The sequence below is a fragment of the Carcharhinus amblyrhynchos genome, chromosome 15, assembly GCF_965287045.1.
Source record: "Carcharhinus amblyrhynchos chromosome 15, sCarAmb.v2.hapA, whole genome shotgun sequence".
NCBI classification, from domain to species: domain Eukaryota; kingdom Metazoa; phylum Chordata; class Chondrichthyes; order Carcharhiniformes; family Carcharhinidae; genus Carcharhinus; species Carcharhinus amblyrhynchos.
In genome coordinates this window covers 77,832,207-77,845,417 of record NC_137338.1, presented here as the reverse complement: position 1 = coordinate 77,845,417, position 13,211 = coordinate 77,832,207, and the positions used below count along the sequence as shown (strand labels likewise).

Genomic DNA, 13,211 nt, shown 5'->3' with positions numbered 1-13,211 from the left:
CAACTTCATGTCCAAATGCAGCAAGACCTGGACAATATCCAGGCTTGGGCTGACAAGTGGAGAGTAACATTCACCCCACATGAGCACCAGGCAATGCTCATCTCCAACAAGAGAGGATCTAACCATCTCCCCTTGACATTCAATGTCATTCCCATCGCTGAATCCCCCCACTATCAACATCCTGGGGGTTACCACTGACCAGAAACTGAACTGGACCCAGCCATATAAATACTGTGGCTCCCAGAGCAGGTCAGAGGCTGGGAATCCTGCGGAGAGTAACTCACCTCCTGACTCCCCCCCAAAGCCTGTCCATCATCTACAAGGCACAAACCAGGAGTGTGATGGAATACTCTCCCACTCGCCTGGATGAACGCGGCTCCGACAACACTCGAGAAGCTCGACACCATCCGGGACAAAGCAGCCCCCCTCCCCCCACTCGATCGACACCCATCCTCAACTTTCACTCCCTTCACCACCGACACACAGCGGCAGCAGTGTGTACCGTCTACAAGACGCACTGCAGCGACTCGCCAAGAGAAAATAACAGCAAGGAGAATAAGAACACTGGTAGGCAGAGAAATCAAGGGCCAGAACCAAATAAGGACTCAGGAAAAAGCCACAGAAACAGAACAAAGAACATTAAAAGGACTAGCCTTAAGGTTTTCTACCTTCAGATCATCCGAAACAAAGTGGATGAGTTAGCTACACAGATAAACGTTAAGGGGTATGGTATATTTGGCATTACGGAGACGTGGCACCAAGGATGGGAACTAAACATTGAGGCTATTAGGTGCTCAGGAAGGACAGACAGTGGACCAGGAAAAGGTGGCAGGGTTTCATTCTTGGTCAAAGAAAATATTGATACAAACATGAGGAAGGATTTTAGCACAGATATTGTTAAGATCAGAAATATCAAGGGGCAACGGGAATGGTTTACAGACCACCGAAAAGCACCACAGAAGGAAATGCATGTGTTAAAGGAACCTCTGTGATTCTGGGTGACTTAAACCTGCATTTAGATTGGGAAAGTCAAATTAGAACAAACAATTTAAAGGACAAATAGTGAACTCCAGAAGTTGTTTATTCCTGTTCGGCGGAAGAGCAGAAAGGGAATTGTGGCCAATCCACGGCTGAAAACGGAAATTAGAGATAGTATCCGATTCAAGGAAGAAACAGACAAATCGGCAAGAAAAAGCAATAGGCCTGAGGGTTGGGAGCAGTTTAAAATTCAGCAAAGGAGGACCAAGGGATTGATTAAGAAGGGAAAAATAGAGTATGAAAGTAAGCTGGTGGGGAACAGAAAGACTGACTGTAAAAGTTTCTATAGATATGTAAAGAGAAAAAGATTGACAAAAACAAATGTAGGCCCCTTACAATCAGAAACAGGAGCATTCATAACGGGGGGATAAAGAAATGGCTAAATTTGTACTTTAATCATGTTTTCCTTTATGAAGACTAAAGCAATGTACCAGAAGTTCTGGGAGAAACAAGGTGAGGAGCTGAAGGAAATCAGCATTAGTAGAGAAATGGTTTTGGGGAAATTGAAGGTAGATTAACTCACCAGGGCCTGATAATCTTCATCTCAGAGTACTGAAGGAAGTGGCCCTGGAAATAATGGATCCATTGGTGAGTATTTTCCAATACTCTTTGGACTCTGGACTGGTTCCTACAGATTGGAGGGTAGCTAATGTAAGCCCGCAAATCACAAAGGGAGAGAGAGAAAAAACAGGGAACTATAGACCAGTGAACCTAATGTTGATACTGGGGAAGTTGCTGGAGCCCAATATCAAGGATTTCATAACTCAGTGTTTGGATGGCAGTGATATAATCAGACAAAGTCAGCATGGTTTTACCAAAGGGAAATCGTGCTTGGTGAATCTACTGGAATTTTTTGAGAATGTAACTTGTAGAGTTGACCAGGGAGAACAGGTGAATGTGGTTTATTCCAGAACTTCCAGACAGATTTCAACAAGGTCTCACATAATAGCCTAATAGGTAAAGCACATGGGATTGCAGGAATACCGTCTTGAGATGGTTTGAAAGCAGGTTAGCAGATGGGAAGCAAAGAGCTGGCAAAAATGGATCTTGTTCTGATAATCTCCTTGCTCTGATCTCTGCGCCAGGACTGATTAAAAAAAAAGTGTCCCATGTCTGCCCCTTAACTACTCTATTCACCCCACCTTCAGGGAATCTGTCAATAATTACCCCAAGATCCATTCATACCTCTGAGTTCCCCAGTGCCTTTCGTTAAATACTCCCTTGTCTTGTAACTGTGTCCAAAGTTCATCACCTCGCACTGACAAAGAACAAAGAACAACCCAGCACGGGAAACAGGCCCTTCGGCCCAACGAGCCCGCGCCGCCGCATCACCCTCCACCTATTCTACCCTGCGTATCTACGAATGGAACCCCTAACTTAGCCAGATTCAGGGGAGAATAGTGTCAATTTGGTAAACCAATCAGCCTAAGAGCACATCTTTGGGGTGTGGGAGGAAACCGGAGCGCCCGGAGGAAACCCACGCAACCACAGGGAGAATGCACAAACTCCCACAGACACAGGCCCAAATCCATGTATCTGCACAGCCAGCAGTGCTAGTCACTGAGCTGTTGCGGCTCCTGTCTACCGGTCCAGGATTAAGCACACACACCGACACGAAGTACTAGGCCACTCCCGGAACCTCCAGGAGCAGCCCACGCACGACCCACTGTGTGCATGCCCCTCATTTGACAACGAGGTGGACCTCCACCTGCGGAGTGAAAAGACAAAAAACGTTAACTTACAAGTCTGCATTTCCCGTGTCTCCCGAGGTTCTGACCTTATTTAATAGCCCCTACTATAACCCTCCATCCTCGTTTCACTCATGTGTCTGTCTAACTGAACCTTAAACGAGTCCAACGTTCCTGCCTCCACCACCCTCCTCGGTAGCGCATTCCATACCCCCACAACTCTCTGCATAAAGAACCTTCCTGTCACATCCAAATTATACCTCTCCCCCCTCATCCTTAAATCATGACCTCTCGTATTTGTACCCAGTCTAGGGAGCAGTCTCTCACTATTGACTCTATCTATTCCCTTCAGTAACTTATATACCTCTATCATGTCCCCCCTCAACCTCCGTCTTTCCAAGGAGAAAAGTCCCAGTTTCTCCAACCTTTCCTCGTAACCCAGCCCCTCCATGCCAGGCAACATCCTGGTAAACCTCCTCTGAACCCTCTCCAGAGCCTCCACGTCCTTCCGGTAGTAAGGTGACCAGAATTGGATGCAGTACTCCAAATGCGGTCTAACCAACGTTCTATACAACTGAAGCATTAGATGGCAGCTTTTATACTCTATACCCCTTCCTATAAAGGCTAACATTCCATAAGCTTTCCTAACAACCTTCTCCACTTGTGTCGCAACCTTCATGGATTTGTGAACCTGCACTCCCAGGTCCCTCTGTATGTCTGTACTCCTAATCGGTCTACCTTTTATCACATAGCTCCTCTTTGCATTATTCCTTCCAAAATGCATCACCTTGCATTTGTCAGGATTAAATTCCATCTGCCACCTATCTGCCCAATGCACCAACCTATCTATATCCTGACAATCCAGTTCAGTACCCGCCAACCCTGCCATCTTGGTGTCATCAGTAAATTGATGACCAACATGACCAACCCATCTCTATCCTCCTGTAATCCACGACCTTCTTCTTCACCATTAACCTGCCTGGAAATCTTCAGGCACTGAAAGTAAGCACGCAGGTACAGCAGGCAGTAAAGGGGGCGAACGGTATATTGGCCTTCAGAACAAGAGGATTTGAGTATAGGGATAGTGATGTCAAGAAGAAATTAGAGAGAGCTCTTGGAGTTAAAGGGATATGGGGGGGAAGGGGGGGGGGATCAGGATATTGAATTCGATGATCAGCCATAATCAGAATGGATGGTGGAGTAGCCTTGAAGGGCTGAATGGCCTCCTGCTTCTATTTTTATGCATGTTTCTATGTTTGGACAACAAAAGCTGGGTCCAACCAGTGCTGCCTGTTGAATAAAATAAAAATAATACAAGCTACTCGTTCCTGTCTGACATCTGAGTATTTACAAAACATCCTACACGTGACTCCAGCCCCAGAGCAAAGGGGTCGATTCAGTTGCAGGGGGCAAGCAGGGATGTGCAAATGCCAGCCTTACCACACCCTATGGATGTTTAAAAAAACAGGGACAAATCTTTCTTCATCACGGGCTTCCATACGCAGTGGCAACTGGAGTGGGTCATCTCCCATGCCTCGGGGTGTGTTATCTTCCACACCCCCTGCGGGGGGGACACTGGGGTGTGTTATCTTCCACACCCTGGGGGGCCACTGGGGTGTGTTATCTTCCATGGGCAGTGGCGAATACAAGTGCATCATCTTCCAGCCCTGGTGGACATCATGGGGGAGGCTGGGACCTGTCCAGTCTCAATGAGCTGAAGGTCCCCCTCTGCCCTGTATGACTCCACGTGTTAGCGTTCTGTTTTGACGTTAAGTTTCCTTTAGATTCTCGCGATCCTTTGAAGGAATGGTGTTTTAATTCAGTCTGCTGATCATTCGGTTAACAGAAAGCAGGAATCACACATGGGTTGAACCTTATTGTCGGGAGACTGACCGGATGTGTCAGGCTGCTGTGACCTACAGGAACTTCCCAGCCTACGGGCTACCGATTTCCCCAATTCCTCCCATCGCTTCCAGCACTGAGCTACGGGTGTCGCCAACATATTGACCCAGGAAACATCTCAAGTAAGACCCAGTCCAGCACCACACAACTGCTTCACTGCTCCCTCTCCAATCAATCCCCATTCTCATACACATTCAAGTTCACACAATTTCCAAGACTTAAATTAGTCAAACCAACAACTGAAGGAACAAACAGCATCTTAAAAAGGGACAGTATCAGAGACAGAAAGCACATCCTACCTAATTTTAAGAAAAATGTACTTATAAGAGGCTGGCACAGTGGTTAACACTGTTGACTCACAATGTCAAGGTTCGATTCCCGGCTTGGGTCACTGTGTGGATCCATACGTCCTCCCCGTGTCTGCGTGGGTTTCTTCTGGGTGCTCTGGTTTCCAAAAGACGTGCTGGTTTTAGGCGCATTGGCCGTGCTAAGTTCTCCCTCAGTGTTACCCGAACAGGCGCCAGAGACTAGGGGATTTCCACAGTAACTTCATTGCAGCATTAATGCAAGCCTTACTTGTGACTAAGATACAAACTTTTAAAAAGACGTTAAACCAAGACATGATTAAGAAGCTGGAGAAGGCACCCTGGGGGCTACTGCGTGTGGTAAACCTCAATGGTGCCGCAGGGCATTGTCTCCCTCTCCAGGGACACCCAACTGGGAACGGGACATCAGTAGCCCACTCTGTCCAGCCCTGTTTATGAATTTGAGCAGTAGTGCAGGGTCTAAGAGCACACACTCCCAGTTATCCTCCCCGCCGAGGCCAGGTTTACCACTTTAGTTCAGGTGGGACATTGCTGGCTACTCCCAAGAGGATCGCCCTCAATATTCCACAACTTGCCTTTTCCAAGCACTTCTGCGAACGGTTCCCACCACCACCCCCCCCCCAACCCCGAATCTGTCGCCTGCCTATTCTTTATTGAGCTTAAAGACGTATCAAATCACCAACGCCCAGTTAGAATTCACATTTGGTGTTACCAATGGGGGAAGAGGGGCAAACGCTAACATTTTAAGAACACATCCGTCCATATGGACCAGTTTTCGTGTAAGGGGGTAATCTAAAAGGTTCTGTTAGGTAAATAAAAATCAAGTCTCACCTTCTGTCATCTTCAATCATAGAATCCCTACAGTGCAAGAGGCCATTTGGCCCATCAAACCCACACTGACCACAATCCCACCCAGCTTCGTATCCCCATGGTTTAACCTACTGATCCCCTCACACTAAGGGGCAATTTAGCACGACCAATTCCCCCTAACTTGCACATCTTTGCGCTGTGGGAGGAAACTCGAGCACCCAGAGGAAACCCACGCAGAGAGAACGTGCAGACTCTGCACAGGCAGTGACCCACGCTGGGATTCAAACCTGGGTCCCTGGCATTGAGCAGCAGCAGTGCCACCCCCAACTGATGCAGCCATTACTAGCTACTGTCACTGTCTTGGATGTCAGGACCGAACGTAACATTTCCAAATTCACTGACGACACAAAGCTGGGTGGGAATGAGAGCTGTGAGGAGGATGCAAGGTGGGGTTGGAGAGGTGAGTGGGCAAGAACATAGCAGACGGAATATAAGGTTTAAAGTTTATTAATGTCACAAGTAGGCTTACATTAACAGAGCAATGAAGTTACTGTGAAAAATCCCCTAGTTGCTACATTCCAGCACCCATTCGGGTACACAGAATTTAGCATGGCTAATACACCTAACCTGCACAGCTTTCAGACTGTGGGAGGAATCCAGAGCACCCAGAGGAAATGCACGCAGAATGTGCCAGGGTCCCTGGCACTGTGAAGCAGCAGTGCTAACCACTGTGGCAACCCACATTGGCAGATAAAATGCAAGGTTATCCACACCAGTGGGAAAAACAGAGTATTTTTTAGAAGGGGAAAGATTGGTAAGTATGAATGTCCTGACAGACCTGGGTGCCTTTGTTCATGAATAAACCAACATGCAATAGTCAGGAAGGCAAATTGTACATGGGCCTTCATCATGCAGGGGTTGGAGTACAGCAGTCAAGACATCTCACTGCAGTTGTAAAGCCCTGCTAAGACCACAGCCACACTATTGTGGTTTGGATCTCCTTATTCAAAGGGTTACTGGCCGTAGAGAGAGCCCAACAAAGGTTCACCACACAGGGACTTGGGGTTCAATTGCCAGCTTGGGTGAGCGTGTGGAGTACGTACATTCCCCCCCACATCTGTGTGGGTTTTTTCCCAGTCCAGAGATGTTCAGGTTAGGTGGATTGGCTATGCTAAATTGACCCTTGGTGTCAGGGGACTAGCTAGGGTAAACATGTGGGGCTACAGGGAGGAGGTTAGACCAATGCCACTTAGAGCGCAAGGACTAGGAGCAGGAGTTGGCCATCTGGCCCCTCGAGCCTGCTCCGCCATTCAATAAGATCATGATCTTTTTGTCGATTCAGCTCCACTTACCCACCCGCTCACCAAACCCTTAATTCCTTTACTGTTCAAAAATTTATCTATCCTTGCCTTAAAAACATTCAAGGAGGTAGCCTTAACTGCTTCACTAGGCAGGGAATTCCAGATTCACAACCCTTTGTGTGAAGATGTTCCTTCAATTCAGTTCTAGGTCTGCTTCTCCTTATTTTGAGGCTATGCCCCCTAGTTCTAGTTTCACCCACCAGTGGAAACAATATCTCTGCTTCTATCTTATCTATTCTCTTCATAATCTTATGTTTTTATAAGATCTCCCTTCATTCTTCTGAACTCCAATGAGTATAACCCCAGTCTACTCAATCTCTCCTAAGCCAACCCTCTCAACTCCGGAATCAGCCTAGTGAATCTCTGCACCCCAGTGCCAGTATATCCTTTCTCAAGTAAGGAGACCAAAACTGTACACAGTACTCCAGGTGTGGCCTCACCAGCACCTTATTCAACTGCAACATAACTCCATCCCTCTAGCAATGAAGGACAAAATTCCATTTGCCTTAATTATCTGCTGCAAACCAACTCCTTATGATTCTTACACAAGGATACCCAGGTCCCTCTGCACAGCAACATGTCGCAATTTTTTTTTTACTATTTACTGGTTCATTTTGCTGTTATTCCTACCAAAATGGATGGCCTCACATTTACCAACGTTGTACTCCATCTACCAGACCCTTGCCCACTCACTTAGACTTTCTATGTTCGCAGACTTTCAGCGTCCTCTGCACACTTTGCTCTTCCACCCATCTTAGTGTCATCTGCGAATTTGTGGTCCCAATACTGATCCCTGAGGTACACCACTAGTCACTGATCGCCGACCAAAAATCACCCATTTACCCCCACTCTTTGCTTTCTGTTAGTTAACTAATCCTCTATCCACGCTAATGCATTACCGGTAACACTGTGCTCCTTTATCTTACATAGCAATCTTTGGTGCGGCACCTTGTCGAAAGCCTTCTGGAAATCCAGATACACCACAGGTTCCCCATTGTCCCACTGCACATATAATGTTCTCAAAGAATTCCACCAAATTAGTCAAACATGACCTTCCCTTCACGAACCCATGCTGCATCTTACCAATGAGTGAGAAAGAATGTCTTCACTTGGTATTGAATCTGTGGAATTCTGTACCACATTTGTCTAATTGAAAGGCAGAACAGGTTTGAGGGACCCACTCACCTGCGTTCTTGCAGAGAAACTGTCATGAGTACCTCACAAGACACCAGAGTCCTTACGGTGCAGGAGGCTGCTTGGCCCATTGAGTCTGCGCCAATCACAATCCCACCCAGGCCCCATCACCATGCATTTACCCTGCTCATCCCCTGACACTAAGGGGCAATTGAGCACAGCCAATCCACCTGACCCACACATCTTTCAGACAGTGGGAGGAAACCAGAGCACAAGGAAGAAATCCATGCACATGGGGAAAGTGTGCAGACTCCACACAGACAGTGACCAAAGCCGGGAACCGAACCAAGGTCCCTGGTGCTGTGAGGCAATAGTGCTAATCACTGTGCTGCCCAGTTAGATCATCACAGGCTATCAGAGCAAGTCAAAGGCCAAGAATCCTGCAGAGTGTAACTCATCTCCTGACTTCTCTCCCAAAGCATATCCAACAAGGCACAAATCAGGAGTGTGACAAAATAATCCCCCGCAGTGCGGCGCTCCCTCAGCGCCGACCCTCCCCGCCGTGCGGCGCTCCCTCAGCGCCGACCCTCCCCGCAGTGCGGCGCTCCCTCAGCAAGACACAGGAGACGTTTATTTGTTCACTAAAACTTTCCATTTAATGCTTAAACCATCCCATCAAGAGTCGCGCATTTAAGCCGCGTGCAGTGCCCGCCACACGTTGAGGGGGCCCCGGGCAGGCACATACTTGACCCCACAGCCGTCAGGAATCAGCCTCTTCTCTGCTAACATCTCATCAAAATCCTCGGCATTGAACTTGGTGAAGCCCCATTTCTTGGAGATGTGGATCTGAGGTGAGGGAGGGACAGAGGTGAGGAGACAGGCCAAAGTCAGACAAAGAGTTACCCCAATCCTGCCACAAACAATACACCCTCCCCCAACCAAGGGAACACTACACCACTCTTAAGAAATTGTCTCCAAGGTCCCTTTGGGCACTTCGTACAGGCACACAAAGTACATACACTACCAAGGAGTTACTGTATGCAGCCATTGCACACCAGACAACGGATCACAACCAAAGTCGGTCGGCTTAGTTGACTGCAAAGTGTGCCCAACCCCATCCCCACCCCTTGACAGTGTAACCCCACCACCCCGCCTGATTCCAGGCCACAGAAAGTGTCCGTGGACCACCGCCCCACCCGTGCTGTCCACCCTCACCTTCTGCCGCCCAGGGAACTTGAACTTTGCCCGTCGGAGGGCCTCAATCACGTGCTCCTTGTTCTGTGTCTTGGTTCGCACCGACATGATGACCTGGCCAATGTTCACCCGTGCCACAGTGCCCTGAGGCTTCCCAAAAGCCCCACGCATACCAGTCTGCAAGCTGCAGAGAGACAGAAAATCCGTTAATCCATTGACTCCGTCTACACTTCCCATTGTGTCCAAGACCTCAAGGAACTACAAAAGGTCGCGAATGTAGCCCAGTCCATCATGCAAACCAGCCCCCCATCCATTGACTGTCTACACTGCCTCGGAAAAGCAGCCACATAATCAAGGACCCCACGCACCCTGGACATTCTTTCCTCCACCTTCTTCCATCGGGAGAAAGGTACAAAAGTCTGAGGTCACGTACTAACCGACTCGAGAACCGCTTCTTCCCTGCTGCCAGCAGGCTTTTGAATGGACCGCCCCTGTACTAAGCTTATCTTTCTCTACACCCTATGGCTGTAACACTACATTCTGCACTCTCTCGTTTCCTTCTTTACGGACGGTATGCTTTGTCTGTATAAAATGCAACAAACAATCCTCTTCACAGTACACTAGTACAAACTGGATGGCAGCAGTTAGCATTGCGGCCTCACAGCACCAGGGACCTGGGTTCAATTCCCAGCTTGGGTCATTGTGTAGAGTCTGTACATTCTCCCTGTGCCTGCATGGGTTTCCCCCCACAGTCCAAAAGACGTGCTGGTTAGGTGCACTGGCCGTGCTAAATTTTCCCTTAGAGTACCTGAACAGGCACCAGAGTGTAGCGACTGGGGGATTTTCACATTAGCTTCATTGCAGTATTAATGTAAGCCTATTTGTGACAAATAACCAGAGAATAATATAAACTCCAATGGGTTCAGGCCCCAGTCTGCTCAACTTTTTCCTCACAAAACAGAAAACCCCCCTTCACCCCAGTGAACCTTCTCTGAACGGCCTCCGATGTGAGTAGATCCCTCCTTCAGTAAGGGTAAGGAGACCAGAACTGTTTGCAGTACTCCAGCTGCAGAAACACCAACTCCCTGTACAGTTGGAGCAAGGCTTGCCGGCTTTTATATTCCACCCTTCTCGTATTAGAGTTTGTCAGTCACAAGGCTGTTTACATTAACACTGCAATGAAGTTACTGGGGAATTCACTAGGTGCCACACACCGGCACCCATTTGGGTACACTGAGGGAGGATTTAGCACAGCCAATGCACCCTAACCAGCACGTCTTTATAGACATGGCATTAATAAATCAAATCAATCCCGTGCACCCCCCCTACTCCTGCTGCGTCAATCCTCACCGATCAGCGCCGGCACACGACAACATCTTGTTGATGCGGATGACATGGAAAGGGTGAAGGCGCATCCGGATGTGGAAACCATCCTTGCCACAGGTCTTCACCATGTACTTGTTAGCACAGATACGGGCAGCCTCCAGAGCTGGGGAAAGAGGGGGGGCAAAGTGGGGTACAGATGTGAACTACCCAGCGAGATCAGATTCCCCCACCCCCCCCAACCAGGACCTCCACACACGGGCTTACCTTCGGAGGACAGCTGTTCATATTCATCAGAGACCATGTGTCCACATAGCGGGAACTCGTCCACCTTCGCCTTCTTTCGGCCAAGGTCAAAAATCCTGATCTTGGGATCTGAGCCGGAAAGGGCAGCAGTCAGAACCAGAAACGATGCAGTCCGTTATAAACCTAAGCGGTTAAATCTAAACTGTCCACCACCCATGCAATCCAAAAGCTTCCCAACCTGCCTCGCCAGGCCCGAATCGCAAAAATACCTGCTCTCTGGGGGCAGGTGGAGGCAAACTGCACCAATCAACTGGCACCCTGCTCTCAGAGTACAAGCTGTCTCAGCGACCAAGATTCAGCATGCCTTGCGATTCTGACCTGATGAATCAGAGGCCAAAAACTTTGACAGGCCTCCTCTTTCTTTCCTTTCAAAGCCAACAAAGCACATCGCCGCTGCGCGACCACGGGGAAGGAAATAATTCAGAATACTAACCGGGTACACCCCGACAAAAACGGGATTTAGGGTAAGGCTTGTTCTTACAATATCTGTAGCTGGAAAGACAAAAAGAGAATTAGGCGGGCAAGTAAAGGCAGGGTCATTTCACCACAAGAATCAAAGGCATAGATCACAGCCACCCAGGAGCTATTCAACTGTGGCAGGCATCGCCAAACACCATCTGACCACAGTAGCCGGCACCAAGATGACACTCCACTGTTGAAGGCCATCGTCTAGGTGCCATTTGGCCAGACTTAAGAATCACCAAAACGCTGTATTATTGGAGTAGACATCAAATGGGCGCTATTTGACTGCAGCAGACATCACCAGATGACATTTCATCATGGTACCCATTAAGTGGGTACTATGTGACTGCAGTAGGCAGCACCTGGATGTTATTAAACTGTGGTGGTCATCACCTAGATGCAATTTGCTGCACTGGGCATCACCATATTTGACCCAGCATCCATCAGCTGGAGGCTATTTAACAGACATAGGCACCACCCCGGAAGGGGGGGGGGCTACTTGACCACAGCAGGCACCACCCTGGGGGGGTGGGGGGCTACTTGACCGCAGCAGGCACCATAACTAGGACTATTTGACCCCAACAGGCATCACCACGGGACTATTTAACAACAGCAGGCATCACCACGGGACTATGTGACTGCAGCAAGAAGTCTCACAACAGATTAAAGCCCAAACAGGTTTATTTGGTAGCAAACATAAAACTGTTGGACTTCAATCCGGTGTTGTGAGACTTCTTATTGTGCTTACCCGAATCCAACACCCACACATTGGCTATTTGGCCGCGGTAGGCATCACCCGGGGCCTATTTCACCCGGGCTGGACCTCACTCCCCAGATTACTCACCAGCGGGCTGGTCGGCGGCCCATCCTGCTGCCTCTCAGGGAGGGGAATCTCGGATTCAATCCCGGCTCGGCTCACTGCGGGACAGAGAGAGAGTCAGTGACGGCGGAGCGACCTTCCCGCCCCCTCCCCGGGCCGGGCCCGCGTAGGACGGTGGCCCCGGGAGACGCGGCCTCCCAATCCCCTCCCCTAGCCCCGGGAGGCCCGCGGCCTTGCCCGGCAGCAGCAACCTCTCGCTCCACACTCACCCGCCGCCCAGTCCAGAAAGAGGCTGCGCGCCTCGTGCCGCCGCCTCAAGAACCCCGCGCCACTTCCGGTGCCGCCCACAGCCATGACGTCATCTAACACGCCTCGCTTCCGGCCCCGCCCCCACTCGACTGAACGCTCCCCCCTTCATAATAAATAAACGGCGCAAAATCCTCATCCCGCCCTACGTGCCATCCTCAATTACCGCCTCACTTCTTTCCCTCGCCCGCTCATCAATAATAACTTCCCATTTATTTTTCGCTGGGAAAATAACGGTCCCTTCGTCAGCTTCCGGTTGAGACACGGACCCACTTCCGGTCTCTGGGCCTGCTGACGTCACAGAGATTCCTCCAGATCCCCCTCAAATTCGCTCCCCCGCCCTGAGAATCTTCCCCAGCTCGCACCCACATCCTCGCCACACACGCTGATTGGAAATTAAAGCGCTTTCCTTTTTATTATTTTCGAACGTTCGGTCTACGAACGGGAATGACGTCATCATCCCCGCCCCTCTACGCGAACGTCCTCCCTGACGTCACTGGCACCCCGAAAGAAAACCGCTCGCGAACTCCATCCCCTTCCC

At 49.4% G+C, this 13,211-nt stretch overlaps 1 protein-coding gene and 1 non-coding gene across 2 annotated transcripts; both read right to left on the bottom strand.

The window, feature by feature from the left end:
• Positions 1-8,888: 8,888 nt before the first annotated feature.
• Positions 8,889-12,654, bottom strand: rpl10 (ribosomal protein L10). Its single transcript, XM_080203335.1, has 7 exons — positions 12,634-12,654; positions 12,389-12,462; positions 11,516-11,574; positions 11,044-11,151; positions 10,804-10,942; positions 9,475-9,637; positions 8,889-9,105 (listed from the first exon to the last, which is right to left on the bottom strand). Exons 2-7 carry the CDS (start codon positions 12,409-12,411, stop codon positions 8,950-8,952), a joined length of 648 nt encoding a protein of 215 aa, XP_080059461.1. The 5' UTR covers positions 12,412-12,462; positions 12,634-12,654; the 3' UTR covers positions 8,889-8,949.
• Positions 9,226-9,360, bottom strand: LOC145353579 (small nucleolar RNA SNORA70). Its single transcript, XR_013888747.1, has one exon. It is a non-coding gene; the product is annotated as a small nucleolar RNA SNORA70 (small nucleolar RNA).
• Positions 12,655-13,211: the final 557 nt, after the last annotated feature.

Bases quoted from the DNA above. Each gene is read 5' to 3' on its own strand.
- rpl10 (XM_080203335.1), bottom strand. From the start codon at position 12,411: ATGGGCCGCCGACCAGCCCGCTG. The intron at 11,575-12,388 runs GTGAGTAATCTG...TTGTCTTTCCAG, and splicing joins GGCCGCCGACCAGCCCGCTG to CTACAGATATTGTAAGAACA. The intron at 10,943-11,043 runs GTAAGCCCGTGT...CTCTTTCCCCAG, and splicing joins TGAACAGCTGTCCTCCGAAG to CTCTGGAGGCTGCCCGTATC.